At 47.0% G+C, this 19,572-nt stretch overlaps 2 protein-coding genes across 3 annotated transcripts in view; one reads left to right on the top strand and one right to left on the bottom strand.

Moving 5' to 3' along the window:
• LOC120235159 (minichromosome maintenance complex binding protein) overlaps positions 1-15,011 on the top strand; it is a 49,498-nt gene extending 34,487 nt beyond the window's left edge. Inside the window, exons 9-16 of one of the 2 annotated variants that reach the window (XM_039237320.1) lie at positions 2,485-2,657; positions 3,013-3,136; positions 4,753-4,870; positions 7,543-7,708; positions 8,628-8,761; positions 10,002-10,166; positions 12,704-12,792; positions 13,154-15,011. In XM_039237320.1, the coding sequence (XP_039093251.1) occupies positions 2,485-2,657; positions 3,013-3,136; positions 4,753-4,870; positions 7,543-7,708; positions 8,628-8,761; positions 10,002-10,166; positions 12,704-12,792; positions 13,154-13,280 (1,096 nt within the window). In that variant the 3' untranslated portion in view covers positions 13,281-15,011. Of the gene's footprint in view, positions 1-2,484; positions 2,664-3,012; positions 3,137-4,752; positions 4,871-7,542; positions 7,709-8,627; positions 8,762-10,001; positions 10,167-12,703; positions 12,793-13,153 lie in introns of both variants that reach the window. The other variant, XM_039237319.1, reaches the window with a different exon arrangement.
• An 870-nt stretch (positions 15,012-15,881) lies between these two features.
• The window catches only part of INPP5F (inositol polyphosphate-5-phosphatase F), an 85,523-nt gene continuing 81,832 nt past the window's right edge, over positions 15,882-19,572 (bottom strand). Inside the window, exon 20 of the mRNA XM_039237328.1 lies at positions 15,882-18,103. Coding sequence (XP_039093259.1) covers positions 16,951-18,103 — 1,153 coding nt within the window. The 3' untranslated portion in view covers positions 15,882-16,950. The remainder of the gene's footprint in view (positions 18,104-19,572) is intronic.

The following is a 19,572-nucleotide window of genomic DNA, read 5'->3' as shown; positions in this document are numbered from 1 at the left end:
TGTCCTCACATGCACAGAGCCTTGACACCTTTGAGGAATATAAGCTAGTCATTTTGTAGAATACCTCATTTTGGGTTTGTGTCCTGTTTCTTCACAATTAGATTCAGGCCATCACCTCAGGAGACCTGTGATGTCAGTTTGCCCTGTTACTGGTGGTATTAATTTTGATCACTTGGTTAAGGTGGCATCTGCCAGGTTTTTGTCTTGTAAAGTTACTGTTTTTCACTTTGTAATAAGTAATTTGGAAGAAGATACTTTGAAACTATGTAAATATCTGGCTTCTCCTATAACTTTCATCTACTTATTTTAATATCCATTGATGATTCTTGAACCAGTTATTACTGTGATGGTGACTTTTTAAAAAAATTTCAGTCATTCCTCCTACACTTACTATTGGCATTCTGTTGGAAGAGCAATTTCCATTCTCTCTCATTTGTTTATTCCAGTAGTTTGTTTATATCAGCATGGATGTTAGCCTGGTATAATTTTGAGATTCAGATTTTCTCATTTCACTAGTGGGCTCTGGGTCCTGGCTGACATGACCTTCTCAAAGTTGAATACCTTTTCTGGCACATTGATGCTGTTCCAGCTTCATCTTGTTCTTCCCATGCTCCCGCTGCAGTATCATCCATATTTCCAAGGAGCACCAGTTTCTTTTAGGGAGGAATTACATTTAATGATATACACATACACCTATATCTGTGTAGTTTCAAGTCTGTATATCAGAACCGTGAGTTCACACTATTTCTGGTTCTAATTCAGCACGTACGTCTTCCCCCTTCCCATGTTTGTAACTCCTTTTCTAACAGAAAGAAGCGTGGCTCTCATTATTCTCCATACACCCTACAGCGCAGCGAAGGTCATTTCAGAACTGGTAGTCCTTAGCACCGCAGACAACAAATCTTGTAACTTGAGTTCAGGATTTCGTTTCCATTTCTTCTTATTTTAGAATGAGGTATGTAGTCAGAGTGTTACGTCCAGAGTTACTGGGGTGGGTTCCTTTCTTCCCCCTTGGTTCTTCGGCTCATCATTTCATTTTATGTGGTCACGTTCCTTTGTTTCCATTGTGCTTCATGTCAAGAGTTTTTCTTCCCACCCTTACTGTTTTGATTTTTAAAGTATAGAAAACATCGACATTATTGCCAAAGTGATGACAGCTGTACACAAAGAATGCAGGGCTGTTATCCCCTGCCCTGTTCAGGCTCACCCTCCACAGGGAACCAACCTCCATTTCCACTTTTATCTTTCCTGTATTTTTTGCAAAAATAAGTAGACATGTGTATATCATATTCCTCCTTTATTCTTACATAAAAGGTGGCACGGTATATGTATACCTTTATTCTTTTTCTGCTCGTTTAACAATATGGCCTGAAAATCCAGATCTTCCTCATTCTCTTTTGAGTTTGCCAGAAGAATGGAATCCCATCCCCCTGCCCCCCTGACCCCCCCCCTCCCCGCCCACGATAGTTCTTACTGAGTATTGGACATTGATCTTGGTTTCTCCACAGGAAGAACTTACTTTTTACCATATATTAAAAAAAGGTACAAAATAAAAATTTTAAAGAACTTTAAATAAACTTAAATAACATTCCTTAATGAGAAGATAGCAGATTGCTTATCTTAGCTGTTTCTGGTTAAGATGATTTTCCTGCATCAGTGACTTCATTTGCTGAGGCTGCTCAGGGTACAGAGAGACCCGGATGGCTTGGGTTGGCAACCCGGTGTGGCCAGTTACTGGCTGTGTGACCTTAGGCTTGACTTCTGCAGGGGCTTGGTTTCCTCTCTGTGGCCAAAGGTTTTGGTGCACAGTGAAGAACCCTGCCCAGCACACAGTACTGGCCACCTAAGGGTTGTCACTGTCCTTATGTGCGAGGAGGCTAGCAGTATGACGGTGGGGGGGGGGGGGACTCTGGACAGCAACCTGTGAAGGCTGAAGTTCTAAAAACATTTTAGATTTGTTTCAATCACATCACAACAAATGTATCATCTGCTCATTTATTTGGCAAATTTGAAAAACTCACACTTTATTTTCACCACTTGACTACCACCCTTCAAGGGAGGTGTCATGTAGGAAAATGTTAGTAGGACAGAGGTGAGTGGATCTTTGACACACTAAATAATAGGTACCTGATGCCTTTGGAGAAGAAGACCCCAGGTTGGGGGTAGCTGAGACACTGCTGCAAAGTGTTTCATGTCTCAGCTGGTAGCTTAAGAATATCTGTGTTTGGAAATGACCTCCTCACTGACATACTCTGTCCCATTAATGGCAGCTGCAGCACACGGGAAAAGTGTTCTGGTTCCCGGGGAATAAACCCATATGCCTATGACCCAGCTAGCCTGAAGTCTGTGTGGCCTGACAGTTTAGAGTGAGGGGCCATTTTCTGTTCTTTAAGGAGACACACAGGTGGAACCAATCTCGGCTTGAATTCTCATTTTATTTTCAGAGGGGTGTCTGTGAATTGAAGCTTTGTGCTGTCTCCATAGGGATGCCTCTTTGCTCCTGGACCCAATGGAATGCACAGACACGGCCGAAGAGCAGCGAGTGCACAGTCCTCCAGCCTCGTTAGTGCCTAGAATCCACGTGGTTTTAGCCCAGAAGTTGCAGCACATCAATCCTTTGCTGCCTGCTTGCCTTAACAAGGAGGAGAGCAAAACCTGTAAGTGTAAGTGCTGAGTCTGTGGGGCCCAGACCGTCAGGCCGTGTGTGTGTGTGTCAGGAGCTGCCTGTGACGGGTGCTCACGGTGGAGCCGAGTTGTCAGGGCCCCCCTCAGGTTGGGTTTCTCTAGGAACTGCCCTTTTGCTGCCCCATTTTCCTCTGTGTTAATCCTCTTTATTAAAATGAAGCAAAAGGAAGTTTACAGGCTGTCTTCACTTAATGACCCATATTCTAAGTCAATGTCAGTTGTCTGTGGATTTCAGTGCTCTGTCGCACTCGAGTTTGTGTAGCTTTGTGAGCCTGAGACACTCGAGAGGAGCCACCGTGTGTTCTGAGCCTGGTCTCCCCTCTCTAGTCGTTTCAGGTTTCATGTCTGAACTGTCTCCCGTCCGGGCAGAGCTGCTCGGTTTCCTCACGCACGCGCTTCTGGGAGACGGCCTGGCAGCTGAGTACCTTATCTTACATCTCATCTCCACAGTGTGAGTGCGGGCAGCCCGGGGGCGCTGAGGGCAGTGGGCGTGGTGTGGGAAGTGGAAGCGAGTGGGAAGGGATCTCCGGTAACTTGGGTGTCAGAGTTTATTAGCTTCATCATCAGATGGTTTTTATTCGTTCAGTGTAACAAATGTTACACCAGATGGCAGACAAATTCTTTTTCTCAGGGTCACATTTAACCTTTTGTTTATGCCTCCCGTAAATGGAAGAGCCACAGTCAGAGAGCCTGGCTGATGAGTAAAATGAGCTGTTTTACTCTTTCGTGTTCTGCATTCTCTGTTCGTACTTCCCAGGCTCCACACAGTTCAGTGTGTGTGCCTCTGACCGGTCTGTGGACGTGAGCGCCCTTCCCCTTCACGTCACTGTAGGTCTGCCTTTCCTGATTTCAGAAGTAATGTGTGTGGTGTCTTCAAAGTTCCAGGAGCATAAAGAAATGGGAAATCACCTGTAATCCCTCCAGTTAGAGATGATCTCTGTTAACACGTCTTTGCTCATGTCCATTTCATCTTTTCTTTTTTTTTTTTTTGAATGTTTATTTTTGAGAGGGAGAGTGAGTGAGCAGGGGAGGGGCAGAGAGAGAGAGGGAGACAGAGGATCCGAAGCAGGCTCCCCGCTGACAGCACAGAGCCCGACTCGGGGCTTGAACCCACCAACCCTGAGATCGTGACCGGAGCCGAAGGTAGCTGCTTAACTGACCGAGCCGCCCAGGCATCATCATTTCATCCTTTTTGTCTGCATAAGGATTGGCTATATCCCTACACAGATCTCCATTACATTTTAACACAGTTCTTCCTCTTGGTTTTATCATTGACTATATCTTTAACATTTTCTCTCTGTAATTCTTCATAAAGCTTTTTACTGGCTGCATAGTATGTGTTTCCTTACAGACAGTTGTACTGTTTCCATACATGTTAGATTTCCTAGTTTTTTTCTGTTATAAGACACTGCAGTAAACATCTTTGTACTCCAATAAATCTTTCCTTGGATAGAACGTCAGACAGCCATACGTAACAGTTGAGTGCACAGACACATTCTGGAGCCAGACTCTGTAGGTTCGAATCCAGCTCTCCCACTTCCTGACAGTGTGAACTTTGGGCACGTTACTTCACATTTCTGTCTCAGATTTCTCCCCTGGGCAGCAAAGATGACCTACCTCCGAGTGTGTGGGGATTAAATGAGGCATTTAAGCTCTCTGGACAGTCCCTAGCTCATGATCAGCCCTTAAATATAAGTTCTGGCTGCTACTTTTATTGCTGTCATTCTGATCAATGAACCGATCAGAGTAATCAGCTTTATTTTCTCTTTTTCTAAGTTTGTTTATTTTGAGGGAGTTGGGGGAAGGGGTAGGAGGAGAGGGAGAGAGGGAAGGTCCCAATTGGGTTCTGTGCTGTCAGTGCAGAGCTGGACATCAGGCTCAAAGCCACAACTGTGAGATCATGACCTGAGCCAAAATCAAGAGTCAGACACTTAACCAACTAAGCCACCCAGGCGCCCCTAATCTACTTTATTTTTAATGATAGTATTGTGCTAATCTTTGTTTGCTTTTTGGTGGAAATCAGGAAACGACCTGAATATCTTACTGGTTGGTATCTTTTTTTCCTAGGTATACAAGAAGAGACGTTCTTCCACTGGGAAAATTCACGGTTAACTTGAGTGGTTGCCCGCGGAATAGTAGCTTCACAGAACACTTATACCGAATTATTCAGCATCTTGTTCCAGCAGTAAGATCAATATAAATATTTATTATAAACCTAAGCAGACTTGAAAAATTTATCTAATTGTCTTTCATTCAACCCAAGTATTTGAAAGATCTTACTCAGGGGAAACAAAGCCTGCCAAGTTCCATAATTTAAAATCTATTCTGCCCTCAACATTTCACTTTTCTTTCATTGCCTTAGCGTGTATCTCTGTAAATCTAATGGCATGATTGCAGGTAACTCCCTCAAAATTACACTCTCAATTGGTGCCTATTTGTGCAATTTGGTCTCTTCTGTGTACGTTAAAAATCTTTAAGTAAACCTAAATTACAGGAGCATAATTCATTTAGCTGAGGTAATAAAGATCTGTATCTCCATTGCCCCAGTTTTAACTCTTGCTTGCAAAGTCGAGCTGCCTTTGTTTGCCAGGGCGTCTGGACTGAGCGCCTGTGTGGTGAGACGTGGGGAACGGGCTGGGGCAGGTATTGCTGCTGAGTAGTGGTGTCACCACAGAGCTGATCGCTTGTCTAACCGCGTCAGCTGAGGGTGAGCGCCAGCGCCCTCGGGGCTCCTAGGGAGCAGCAGTGGGCCAAATAGACCAGTGTTTCTCACACTCCTTGACTCAGTTTACACTTAAGTTATTGAGGACTTAAAGGGGTGTAATTTATTTGGGTTGTTTTTAGCATGAATTTAGCAGAGTAGAAAAACTAAAAATATGCTAAAATACTGATTCACAAAAATCATTACATAGGAACATAAAATGTTTTTGTAGCTATAGCTATTTTCTCAAATCAAAAACCGTTAGTGATCAAAGTGACATGGTTTTTTGCCAGTCTCTTTAACATCTGGATCTATGGATCGCTGGGTTGTCAAATCCACTTCTGCATTCAGTCCATGGTAATCGGACATTTTGGTTGAAGTATATGAAGGAATACTTCTGGCTCTGTACAGAAGAGTAGTTGGCCAAGGAAGGACTGTTCTTAGCCTTTTCGGATACCTATGGACGTTCTTTGACACTAGGCCAGAGTTGCCTATGTGACATTGTCTTGAAGGGTAGTTGCAGGTGTGGGATCTGTGAACTTTATCCCCCGCTGCAGTAAACTCATTGGTCTCTCTTGCACATTGAATGGATCTTTTATCTATGTGGGATTTTGACCCCGGGGACTCCATAAAAGGGTGTCAGCAACTCGCAGGGAGTTCCCTAGACCGCATTTTGGGAATTACTGAACTGGTCAGATTTCAGTTGTTGTAGGAGAGGACGAGTAGTACTAAGTAAATACGCAGTATGTCATTGAAATGTCCTGGAGATCAGTCATGGGCCAGAAGAAAGGTAATCAGCGTGGTCAGGGAAGGTCTCGCCTTCAGGGAATTCAGGGGGACACTTGGTCAAGTGTGGGAGCAGGCCAGGCCGGATGCTCTGTCGGGGTGTCCGTCCTAGGCGGAGAGAGCAAGCGCCGAGGCCTGGAGGCAGCAGTGTGCTCCGCACGTTGGAGGCACACCAGAGGCCAGTGTGGCTGGTGCGGAATGCGTCCTGGGGAGAAGTCAGGGCACAGCCGAGGACACATACTTAGGACACAAATTGAATTTTCAGTGTGAAAGGTCTCTGCGAAGTACACGAGGTTAGAGCGTGGTGAGGGTTTTCCTTTTTATTCTTTTTATGTTGCATCACTCTCTAGTGGATTTGCGGGTTTTACTGTTGTTACCATATGCCGTTCCCTAGTCGTTGTCTTGTGTTTCTATCCGGCACCAGACTTTTTCTGAACACTTACCTTGTTAATCTCCTGTGTAGTTTTCACAGCGGGTTAAGTATGAGCGACCCGCTTCTGCCTTCATGGAGCTAGACCCTGCTCTTTGCCACCTTGGGATTTGACAGACTCTCCTTCAGGGCTTATTTGCTTTTATCTCTGGAGTTCCAGCCTCCTGTGCATTTTCTTTGAGTCCCTGAGGCATGGTGCAGTAATCCCCTAAATGCTGGAAGTTTCTTGCTCAGCACCCTTCTCCCCAGCCCCAGGCTCCACCCAAGCACACCTACTTCTTCTGAGGCTGGGGTGATAGGAGGGGTGTTGGAGTGTGAAGCAGGTGCAGAGGGCATTGCTGGGCTGGGGGAGACGGAGGAGAGGTGCGCATGGGTCTGACAGGTCCTGAAGTATGTTGACAAGGGACGAGGAGGCCGCCGGCATTGGTCACGGGACCCGCAGGGCCCAGCCGCCGCTCAGGGGGCTCTGCTCCTCAGTGTTTACCAGGGCGTTTTGTTCACTGGTCTGTGCTAGTCTGATGAATGAATGTGATTTTAATTTGAGGCGTGCAGAGGAAAATTAAGCTTTTCTCTCCTGTGTTGATTAGATATTTTCCGTTTTGTTAGCGTGTGGTCGTGGTAGGTAAAAGAAGTCAAGCTTCTGAATGTTTGATAAATGGATCTGAATTATCTATCGTTTCTTGTTCGCTGATAAAATAGAAATCATTCATTAAGAAAACCAAACAAAATGAGAATAAAGCAGCTCTTACAATCAGTGAAATTCCTATTTAAGATGTAAATACTATTTTTGCTTCTGAGAGCTCAAGAAACCATGAAGCTACACCCTTAGAAATTGATGAGCTCTGTCTTACACACATGTGGCAGGTGGTGAACCCCTCATACGTATTTTCTTAAGACAGGGAACTTGGTTCCTCGCTCACTGAAACGTGTCTGTGTGTAGTCTTTCCGCCTGCAGATGACCATAGAGAACATGAACCGCCTGCGGCTGACCCCCCACAAGGACTATGCGGCCAACCGCCTGGTCAGCGGGCTCCTCCAGCTACCCAGCAACACCTCCCTTGTGATTGATGAGACTCTTCTGGAACAGGGGCAGCTGGACACACCAGGTATGGGCGTGGATGCTGCCCTTTGTTTCTGACCTCCCGGGAAAGTCAGATCTGGTAGTGACTTTTAAAAGAATCACCGGACGAAAGGCAGACTCCCATTTCAGGAGTATTTAAGGTCAAGTCTTGTCATATGACCTGTACGCTGCGGCTGTTCGGAACTTACGCGTGGGGCACGTCAGCTGTGGTTTGTGTAGTGATACGGAAATGGTACAAGGACCCAGCAAGGGGCTCTTAAAGGCTGAGGAGGGAGGAGATTTTGCCTTCAGTAATCTAGTAGCTAAAAAGAAAAGTGTAAAGAAGATCTGATAAAACGCTGTATACTCCCCAGTGTGAAATTTAAAATTATTTTTCAGAGAATGTCTGAAAAAAAAGTAGGTTGAATGGTTTGAACGAACCTCAGTTACAGAACATGTTCTAAAATTCCAAGAAAGCAGAGTGCACTCAGCTGAGCACGGACGAGGCACTTTGCGGGAGGGGAGTTCAGGAGGCAAGGGTAGAAGAACAGGTAGTGTGGGTGGGGGATGCTTAAGGCAGAGGTGAAGATGAAAGCCGGTAAAATTCAATAACGTCCTTTCTATGCATAAAAATCATTTCGGTTCTATCCTGTCATTTCAGATCTGTGGGCACATCACCTGGGAAGTGATCGTACTTCCTGGGAACCTGTCTTAGGCTGAGTTGTGTGCCAGGTGCCAGCTTAGATTTTGGGGGGATCTTGGCCCCAAAATACGTTTGTCCAGCTTGATCGGTATTGTCTGTGGCATCCATTACATAGTGAATGTTTAGTTTAGGAAGTTGAACGGTGCCCCAGTCACTTTAAAAAGAGGTAGAAACCTCGTATCTTAAAATCAGTGTCGGTAAGACCACTTTGTGTAGGTGATTAAAATCAGGTGACCAAAAAATTATTTTTTTAATTTTTTAGGTGTTCATAATGTGACTGCCCTGAGCAACCTAATCACGTGGCAGAAAGTGGATTATGACTTCAGTTACCACCACATGGAGTTCCCCTGCAGCATTAACGTTTTCATTACTTCGGAGGGGAGATCACTCCTCCCGGTAAGAGGAGCCATTTCAAGATGGAGGGAGGTTATGCTGGAATGAGGTGTATATTTTCGTTTTGTTTCTCGGTACTGCTTATTATTTGGAAGTTAAACTTGTGTTGGAATTGTGGCTGCTGATTGTCAGTGAGAGAATTGGTGGTTTTGTTCCTGCCTTGGGGATGAAAACTCTCTGTGAAGAACCAGATAGTGGAGATCACAGCACAAGCAAAGGAAAGCTTCTGGGAGCCGAAACTCCCACATCCGGGCCTGGAAGGGAGAAACTGTCTGTAAATTGCCTGACATCCAGACCTTCGTTCTTGCTGCCTCGGCTCCCTTGTTTTCTGTCAGTCTTATGTGAGAAAGACTTTAGAGTTCCTTGTAAAACGTTCCTGATGACACGGTAATTATTTTGTGCCTGGCAACGAGGTGCCCTGGTAAATCATCAGCGCAATTTGAGAAGAAAGCTTTTGATTCTGAATCTTTGGATGATGAAAAGTTTGCCCAGTTGCTTAAAAGGTATATAGTTTCTCTGTGAACTCAGGGTCACCTGTGATTTATGAGAAATGGCCTATGGGTAAGGATAAAATGGCCCAGGAGTAAGTTTTCTGTGGGAATCTGTTAACCTGCTTTATGTGATTTCTAGAAATGCAGATCATTAGGAAACACTACATCTTCCAGGATCAAGGAAACCTTGATTTTAACATTTTAGTTAGCTGCTTTGTAGAGGTGGGCTCCCTTTTTATATGTTACTGATACTGTTAATTAGGAAATAAAAGTAACCAAAGACAGGCTAACTTCAGTGAGTGTTGCTGAGGTAGTCCTAGTGCTTGTAAATCCATGTTAAAAAGTGACACCCCCTCCCCTCCCCTCGCCTGGGCACCTCGGTGGCTCTATCGGTTTAGCATCCGGCTCTTGATTTTGGCTCAGGTGTGACGATCCCAGTGTTGGGGGATCAAGCCCCGTGTTGAGCTCTGTGAGTGGAGCCTGCTTAAGATACATTCATTCTCTCTCTCCCTTCCCTACCCCCCACCCCTTCTTTACCCTCATCCCCCCTCCCTGTCACCTTTTGTCCCCTTTTCCCTCTGCCTCACCTCTGCTTGCACGTTTACACATGCTCGCTCTCTCAAAACACAAAGGTGCCCTTCCCCCAGTAAAGAGTATCTTCTGGTTCCTTCATGGGCTGACAAGGTGCCGCCCCCTCCCGCACTTCGAGTCCTTTAGGAACTTGGGAAGTCCCTTGTCGTTGCTCGCTCTAGGCAGACTGCCAGGTCCACCTGCAGCCCCAGCTCGTGCCGCCCAACATGGAGGAATACACCGAGAGCCTGCTGGCCGCCGTGCTCCCGTCCCTGCTCGACAAGTTCCGCATCTATCTCACGCTCCTGCGCTTCCTGGACTACAGCATTTCGGACGAAATAACCAAGGTGGGTTCGCGCCCGCGTCGGGGACCCCCACCCCACCCCGGGCCGAGTCAGACTGTGGAGTCGCCTCCTGTTTCCCGTGACCGCCGAGAAGGGAGCTCCGCTCTGCTTTCCGCAGGTCTCGTGTCGTCCGTGTCCCTTTGTCCCTGCGGTGGTGTGTTGTTTGAGATCATTCCTTGTATACGATTCTAATTTCCGTGTCTGTGTGTCTTTACCATCTGTTTTGTAGTAGTAGTTCTGGGTTCCGCGGTTACCGGTCTGTTTGGGATCGATCACGGCAGTATAGGGAACGGCCTCTCTGTCACTCCGGTCCGGGCTCGCCCAGCGCTTGACCGCCACACACGTCACCGCCTCGGCCATTGCTCTCCGTTGGCGCCTTTATAATGTTTGCTCTCTGCTCTCGCCTCTCAGTCACAGGGAAGAAGTTACGAGGAAAAAGACCTGCTGCTGCTCTTCGTACTGAGCTGTGTGGTTCCCTGTACCGGTGACGTTCGCGGCGGTGTCCCTCTCCCTGCCCCCGTGGGGTGGCCCTGCTGGGGACAGACAGTCCGCTGTTTGACCTGCGAGTGTCTGCCTTTCTCCTTCATTTCTGAAGACGGCTCTTGCGGGGCGTGGAGTTCTTGGCTTAGAGGCTTTTTCTTCCGGTGCTTTACGTATTTCCTCCGGTTGCCTAGGGGCCCCCGCAGTCTCTAATGAGAAGCTTCTCTGTGGGGCGGGGGGTTCCTGCTCCCTGGCTTCCGGGACGCCCTCTGGCTCTGACAGCTTGGCTGGGGCGCGTGCAGGAGTGTGGCCCTGGGAGCTTGTCCCGCGGGGCTTCTCGGGGGCGCAGGTTGGGGCACATCTTGGGAACGTTTTTAAGAAACTTGGTTTGAGGAGCACCTGGGGTGGCTCAGTCGGTCGAGCGTCCGCCCTCTCGGGTCATGATCTTGTGGTTGGTGAGTCTGAGCCCTGCGTCAGGCTCTGTGCTGTCAGCGCAGGGCCCGCTTCGGATCCTCTGTCCCCTCTCCTCGCCCCTCCCCCGCCCCTATGCTCAAAATTAAATACTAAAAGAAAGTTGGGTGAGGTTTTGCTCATTAGTTCTTTACACTTCTTTCTGCCCCTTTCCCTCTCCTCTCCCCGTGAGCATCAGTACACGCGATGGGGCCCCACAGGGCGCCCAGGATTTGCTCATTTTTCCTCCTTTTACCTTCTCGTCCCCAGACTGGACGTTCCGCTTTCCTTCGACCTTCTGTGCGTTTGCAGAGACTCGCTCCGTCGCTGCGCGTCCCGTGAATTGGGGATTTCAGCTCTTTTTTTTTTTTTTTTACATAATTTCTGTCTCTATGGAGGTTCCTTGTTTGGCGAGACATTCTCATACTTTTCGTTCCTTCTGTGTGGTTTGCTGTAGTTGCTGGAATGTGTTTACGAGAGAGGGCTTAAAGCCTCTGCCCCCGGGAGTCCGGGATTTGGGCCGCCTCCGAGGCCCGTGGTTCCTTGTTCCCGGCAAAGGGGGCCACACGCTCTTGTGTCTTTCCCCGTCTCGTTTTTGTTCTGAAAACCAGATGTTTCAGGCAATGGGTGGCCCTGCTGGTGGGGGGGGTGGGGGGCTCTCCCGTCCCCAGGGCTGGTGGTGGTTGGGCGGCCTCAGAATGAGTTCTGTGAAGTCTCCGCGTGGGCTTAGTGGCCGGTCAGTGATTGGATAGAAACTTACCTCCTGCAGATGCCTGGGGGCCGGGGGCGCCTCGCGGTAAGCCCAGGGCTCCGTGTTCCTGCGTGGACAAGCCCCCCACCCTCGGCCTGCAGGTCACAGCCATGACCTCCCCCCTTCTCCTGCGGAGGAGGTTACCCAGGGGTCGCTTGGAGCCCGCTCGGCGCCTCTGGCCGTGTGCACAGCCCTGCACACGCACGCGGGCGGCTGCGCTCCTGGGGAGGGAGGGACAGGCCGTGCGCGGGGGGTTCCGGGAGGAAAACCTCTCCTTTCCTGGCTTTTCCTTCCGCGGGCTTTGGCTGGCCGCCAGTTTGCCCAGCGCGGGGGGGTGGGGAGGGGGCGGTGGTGGTGGCGGCATCGCTTCCAGTTGATTTGGCTCCGTCCCTGCGGGAAGAGGCTTCACACCGGGCGGCCGGTCCTCCCAGGGAGCCGGTCACATAAACCCCGCTCTCCGGGGCAGGGTGTGAAGGGACCCTCCCTGGTGGCGGCCAAGAGGTCCAGTTGCAGCGCCGTGGGGGGCGGGGCGCGTGCTTCTTGAACAAAAGGCTCCCTGTGTTCTGGTTTATTTTCAACTTTTGAAGAAGCAGATTTGGGGATTTTTTTCCTCACGTTCTTGTGCCCTTTAGAGGAGGAGGGAGAGGGTCCTCAGAGGCCTCCTGCTGCCGCTGTTGTGACAGTCACTCATCCCCCGCAGGCCCAGGACGCTTGGCGTCGCCGTTCCCGGCTCCGTGCTCCTCAGTCCGCCACCTTCTGGTCCCCGCGGTCTCAGAAGCAGGCCCGGCGGCCCGGTCCCTCTCCCGGTGGGCCGCGTGCGGCTTCTCCCCCTTACAGCCCGCTTGCTCTCTCGCTGCAGGCCGTTGAAGACGACTTTGTGGAAATGCGCAAGAACGACCCTCAGAGCATCACCGCAGACGACCTCCACCAGTTGCTCATTGTCGCTCGGTGAGTAACGTGTGTCCATAAATTGCTGAGTTATTTAGTAAGCGATGTATGAACCTCCCAATTTGGGGAAGCAACAGAGACAGATTTCCACAAATGGAGAGTGTTTTCCCGAGGACACATTGCGAAAGTGCTTCGTGAGGGGGGATTGTTCGGCAGGTGACCACTTCGGTGGGACAAGCTCACTTTTTGTCTTGAAACTTCAGAGACCCGTTTGTGGGCCTCTAACTTGGCTTTTGACTTCTTTGTAGCTACCAGATGGTCTTGGCCTCTAACCCAGTAGTCCTAGGTTCTTCGAGAGAAAGAAAGAAAGAACTAGATACCGCCCTAGGTCTAGACTTAAATCTTTTGTGTTTCACTCCAGGTTTCTGTCTCTCAGTGCGGGTCAGACGACGCTGTCAAGGGAACGATGGCTCAGAGCGAAGCAGCTGGAGTCTTTAAGAAGAGCCAGGCTTCAACAGCAGAAATGTGTGAATGGAAATGAACTTTAAAGATCTGACACTTACGAGAGTCGTGGGCAAATCGTAGCCACGTTATTGTAAAATTCAAATGCCATTTATACCACATTGTTTTGTAGATAATTTGTATCAAAAACCAATGCCTTTTCCTGAAATCAAGCCTGGTAACATCCGAAGTTTATATAATATTCAGTGAGGGCTTTTACCTCACTGATTTTATGGAGCTTTTGATTGTTTTATAATTATATAAATTAGTAACGATGTACAAAAATGTATTTGATATTAAAAGTTTAATATTGATAATGTTGCTGATTATACCATTTCCTTAGTTCCAGCTAAGTCATAGGCCAGACTCTGTTGAAATGCTAATGTCAGCCTCGTTTGAAGAGAATTGTTGGAATTCCAAAGTCAGAGAGGAGCTGTTTGCTTCAGACTTTTGCGTCTTTCCGATTTACGGTGGGTCTGAACGGGGCTAGTGGTCCAAGTTTGGGGACTGGGGTGTGCTTGCCGTTAAGTCACACGACCTGTGAGGTTCTGAGTATCCTTTCCCAGACATTTGGCCACAGATTTTTTTTCCCCCATTGAACAGTTGTCAATAACCTACAACATTAGTCTTTCTACACGGCAGTGGTTCCCAGACTTTGGGATTTCATGGACCAGTAGTCCCAAAAATCTGGGGGACTCACAGGGTTGCCAATGTGTTTTGCCAAGTAATCTGAAAGAAACTACTGTATTATTTTTTTCTTCCTAAAAGGACACTCTCAGAAGGAGAGAGTCCTTGAAATGGAATAAACACAGCTTTTTGGAAAAAACAACAACACTACATTGTCCTTATTTTTCTCATTTCACCCCAGTGCATTTGGGAACCACTGTTTTAGGGGGGCTGTTTAGGGGGAATGCTGCCCTGCGATAAGAGGTCTTGCCCAAATATGAGGAGAGCAAACAGGTAGCTTTAAAAAAAAAAAGCCTTCTGTAGAAAATAAAAGTCTTAAATTGTTTTCCTAATGGTCATTTAGTTGCTTTGATGATTGCATTGGATTTTGAACTTTTATGTAAGTGTCTCCCTTAGGTCCAGAAGGGTTAGCTCAGCTGACATGATCTGCTAGTCCAGGAGTACCTGAGAAAGCTGTAGGTAAGTTTGTCCCAGACCAGTTTTAGCATGAAAGTTTCCAAAGTAACAAGAATACCCATTACCCGTAGTTTTAGAAAGCAATTCTGTAAAGTAGCAGAACTGTGGTATCAAAGACGTTTGGCAAGTTGAGACCATTAGGTTAAGCTATCGGTGGTAACGTATAAAGATGGGTTTCTGAGCCAGTGACTTACGTAGTGGGAAACACGAGATCAGTTAAATGATTCCGTTAAATCTGCCCCCGACTCCAAACTGACGCAGCTCAACAGGGAAACAGGGTCTGCCTTGAAAACCAAGGAATTCATTATACTTAACTGAAGTGGAAATTACTAGCTAACTTTTCCTAAACTCAAATCTATTTTTATAAACTAATGTAAATAATTTGTTTATATTTAGAATTCTAACTGGTTTTCATTTTTATAACTGGTAGACTAGACTTCCTTAACTTAGAAACGAAGACTCAACTGGATTTGTGAGAATAAAATTCAAGAGCGTAGATTAGTTACCATGTGATTATTGTGCCATCGTGAACTGTAATTTACCAAAGAGAAAGTACGTGATTTGCTTGATCTTGCAGAAACGTTCTCCTGAGAGGAAAACCCTCGTTCAAATAAATAAAACTTCCCAAAGTACTAGGACTTGGGGTTGTTTTTCATGAATTCTGAGACTCTTCCGCTGTGACCTGTGGGGGAAGATCCCACTTTTCCTGGTGGAAACCTGCTACTGTAAACTCCCCGCGCCCTCCTGGAGTCCCACTGGAGTGAGAGACTGGGACCCTGGGCTTCAGAACTCCCTTCTGTCCTTTGTCCACACGCGGGGCAGTGAAGTTGATGCAGCTCATGGGCTTGGTATTCCTGTGTGAACCGCCAGGAAACGGAACAGACCTGTTACCCCCACTGGAATTAAATGTCGCCTTATTTTTAGTTTTTGGGACGAGTTTCTGTGGAGCTTAAAAGATAGGTTTTATCACCGGAGTTTGCTGACATTTTTCTCTCCCGCTGTGGGACACTTTAGTATTTTAAGACCCCAGGAAAAAAGCTGATTAAGACCAGAATGAGGCGTTCAGTTGCAGCTTGGGTGTTTATAGTTTGTGATGTGCTTCATCGTTTTTAAAGTCATGAAGGAGCCACCTGGGTGGCTTAGTCAGCTGAGCCTCCACCTCCTGACCCATAATCCCAGGATTGTGGGATGGAGCCCGGTGTCAGGCCCTGAGCGTGGAGCCTGCTCCCCCGCCTCCTTGCCTTCTCCCAAATTAGAAAAATAAAAGAGCCACAGCCTTTTCAGTATTTTCCTTTTTTTTTTTAGGGTGAGGGGAGATTTTTTTTTTTTTTTTTTGGAGAGGGAGACAGAATCCCAAGCAGGCTCCGTGCAGAGACTGGAGAGCCCGATGCAGGGCTCAAACTCCTGAACGCTGACATCATAACTGGAGTCAAAGGCGGCTGCTTAACTGAGCCACCCAGGCGCCCCCAACCCTTAAAATGTTATTCAAGGAATTCTCATACATGTTGTCACTTTAAATTACAATGGTATTTTATTTTAAATAGTCACAAGATTTGACACTTCAAAAAAAGATGCCACTAATAAATAACAAACGTGGAAATACTTATCAAAGTGACAACAGACATAATGTTTAGCTGAGAATCACTTCAACAGAGTAAGGCTCTAAAGATACCAGACAAACCAAAACTTGTTTGTACCAAGGTGTGCAACGCTCCTGGTGTACGGGCCGTCCTGGGCCGTGGTTCCGCATGCTCAGGAGTAGAAGTCCTCAAATCAGTTTTAGCACCGCTGTGCTTCAGATGAACCTTTCCTGCTTTTCAGTAAGGAAGGCCTCCCTGCGACCATTTACAACTTGAACACTTATTTCAAGAATTACAAGTATCTAATGTACAGTCTTCCGTTCCTGGAAACAGCAAAAATTTAACAGGTCCTGGGATTCACATCTGGTGTCTCCGATTTCATGACTGACAAGTCTTAATAATCCTGGACTTTGGGATGTAGAAAGAAGCAAAATATTTTAAGTAGGCTCCAGGGAAACTCGAGATCAGATGGGCATACCTTTGACTGTAGTGCCAATAATCCTCAATTTAGTCTTTATAGGGAATGGGTTAGGCCATCAAAACTAAACTTTTTATATTCAAATGCTTCTTTGTACTAGTAACTTTAAAGTCACTAAAAACTAAATGTATTTACACAAAGGAATTGACAGAACAAAACGTGTCCGCGTTTGTACTTCCCGTGTTTACTTCACACGCACCACCCACCCTCCTCGCTCCCAAGAAGGGTCGTTCTGGTTATCCGGTCTCTAATTATTCCCAAAACCTTCCCGAGACAGACTTGCTCTGTAGTGTATAAGCTACTCACGTCTCTACCTTTCTAGGATGACATACTTCTATTCTGGCTCTCAAATCTGGAAATGTGCTCAAGTTCACACTCCATTTAAAACCTTTCCCGATAAAACAGAACTAGGATTTTGATCCCTAGCTTCAAAGACCACGAAGGTCAGAATTGCCTAGTATGTGAAACCTCTTTTGGGATTAAATAAACGCCAAAGGATTCTTTTGTGGCTAAAAACTAAATCTGAATTATTCGTGTCTGGCATTGTGTAAACATGTTTTTAAGTTCATTTTGCTGGATTTCCTGAGCCACCTCAGGCTCTGCGGGGCTCTTCTGGACCTTGGCCACGGCGAAGTTTATCCCCTGGGTTAGCCCAGCTTGGGTGATGCTAGCAACCTGGACCATGGAACTCCGGATCTTCGCAAAGGGGGAGACCGCCCTGCCGCCAGCGCCCTCTGACGGGGAAGGAGTTACGGGAAGGCCAGGCTCCGGTTCCCGTGAGCCGGAGCCCGAGCCTGGGCTCTTCTGAGATGCAACAGGGAGCACCGGTTCAACCGACAGATACTGGGGGCCGGCCGCCGAAGAAGCCACATCTAACTGAGACGGTCGAGAAGGTATCAGTTCTGTGGATTCAGGGTGTGTCTCTTCATTAGAAACTCGATTGGTCACTGGGTTTCCTTCCTCCCTAGCCTGCTGAGTAACAGACCCTGTTTCTGACAGCCGGGTCATTTTGGTTTGTGCATCTTGTCCAAATCTGTGGCAGTAAATATCCACAGGCTTGGCGAAGCCAGTCAGTACGTGTATGTTGTCGGCAGAAGGGCTTTTCTTGACAGGAGACTCCTGGCCTTTTCCAAAACCGCTTCCGTGAGCGGCACCCTCTGGAGGGACGTGAATGCTAATATCCGTGCTGCTCAGAGACTGGGACCGACTGCCTAATCGAGGTGCCGAAGCTATAATACCACAGCTCGGAAGAACATAGTCTATTGGGCCTACGTTCTCTAGAGAGTTCGCTAGCTGTTTGTCTTCATCAGACTTGGAATTTGCAAGGAATTCATCAGAGTGGTAGGAGTCATTGTCTGAAGATATTTCCCCGTCTGACTCTGCCTGGACTTTATTATCCAGCACACCGGTGTTTTCCATGGTTTCGAGACTGCTATCTGACTTCCAGAGATTTACTTTTAAGTTTGGTTTTAGAAAGTTAACTTTCATTTCAGGTTTGGTGAAGTTTCCTAGCTTTCGCAGGTTGCCAATATTTACATTAGATTTGGTCTGTTTCACTTTTTGATTTAGAGATGAAAATTTGCTCATTAAAAAATTTTTTCCCTGGGCCAAAGAGCCTTGGTTTTGAGATCTGATGCCAAGGATGTCTTCATGAGGTTTACTGCTCTTCCTACAAATGAGAAGAAAAGTTAATTCCCTGTGAAATCCAATAGGCCGGTTTCAATTACGAATGTATATAAAAATTGTCACTTTATTTGGGCCCAATTTCTTAAAAACCGTGCGGTGCTGATTGGTAAGCTCAGATATGCCTTGGAACTGCTGCTATAACAGTCCTGTCCCACAGAAATGTGAGCTATTTGGTAACCTCACTCTCCAGCCACTATTAAACGTGAGATTTTTGGTAGTATTCTGTACATCTTAAGATACTATTGTTTCAACATATAATCACTATTAAAAGATGATTAACGAGAGATCATCTTTTTGGTACTAAGTCGCTGAAGCAACCAGCATGGTTGTTGGCCACTGGGCAGCACAAGCATCTAAACAGCGCTGACAATGGGGCACCTGGGTGGCTCAGTCGGTTAAGCGTCCGACTTTGGCTCAGGTCATGATCTCACGGTTCGTGGGTTCGAGCCCCATGTCGGGCTCTGTGCTGACAGCTAGCTCAAAGCCTGGAGCCTCTCTTCAGATTCTGTGTCTCCCTCTCTCTTTGACCCTCCACTGCTTGCGCTGTCTCTGACTCTCAAAAATAAATAAAAAACATAAAAAAAAAAAATAAACAGCGCTGACAAGTTGTCCCCGAGCACTGAGTGGGAACAGTGGCCTGGCTGCAGGACTTTAACCCTGGGTCCAGCAAGCAGTTTCCTGCCCTTACCGTCCTCAAGCAGGCCATGCAAGGAGCCTCTGGAAACACTATGCCTGTCAGATCTTAGTCTAGCTCAGTGAGGCTCTTCACAATAGTTAGGTTCATCATGTTGGGTTCTTTGGGGGTCAAAGCTTCTATCTTTAGAGTTGGTCATAATTATTACGTGTTTCCTTCATGAAGATACTACGTTCTTCCCTATACATATGTACCTGGAATAAAGCTTAATTTATGAACTAGGCACAGTAAGATCAACAGCAAGGAAGACAATTAGAATACTGTAATAACAGTTATATGAACACAGTCTCTACATACCTACACTACTCCCCCCTCTTCTGGTGATGAGGGGGGATGATAAATGCCTACATGGTGAGATGCAGTGAATGACACAGGTGTTGTGACAGGGGCTACCACTGACCTGACAATGGGTCAGGAGGAAGACCACCTGGCTGACGGCAGGGGGAGGGAGAAACTACTACGGCCCTTGTGGCAAGTAGCTACCAGCTGGGGGAGGTCCACATCCATGACCTAAATGACCAGCAAGAGACAACAGGCCCATACATGGGAATGTGTAACAGCTTCACTAATGCTGTCTGCACGCCTTCCAATTTTGCTTAATTCAGATGGGAGGGAGGGAGGGATCGTCCTTGTTTCCTGTGATTTACCTATATTTATTTTAAAAGATATTTTAAACATAGTGTTTAACACACTCTTCACATAGTGTTTTCATTCGCTATTTAACATGATGTTTTCTCACCTGGCATCCCTCACGACAG

The sequence above is a fragment of the Hyaena hyaena genome, unplaced genomic scaffold, assembly GCF_003009895.1.
Source record: "Hyaena hyaena isolate Hyena2069 unplaced genomic scaffold, ASM300989v1 scaffold_124, whole genome shotgun sequence".
Lineage (NCBI taxonomy): Eukaryota > Metazoa > Chordata > Mammalia > Carnivora > Hyaenidae > Hyaena > Hyaena hyaena.
The sequence above is the reverse complement of the archived record's forward strand: the minus strand, read 5'-3'. Positions and strand labels throughout refer to the sequence as shown.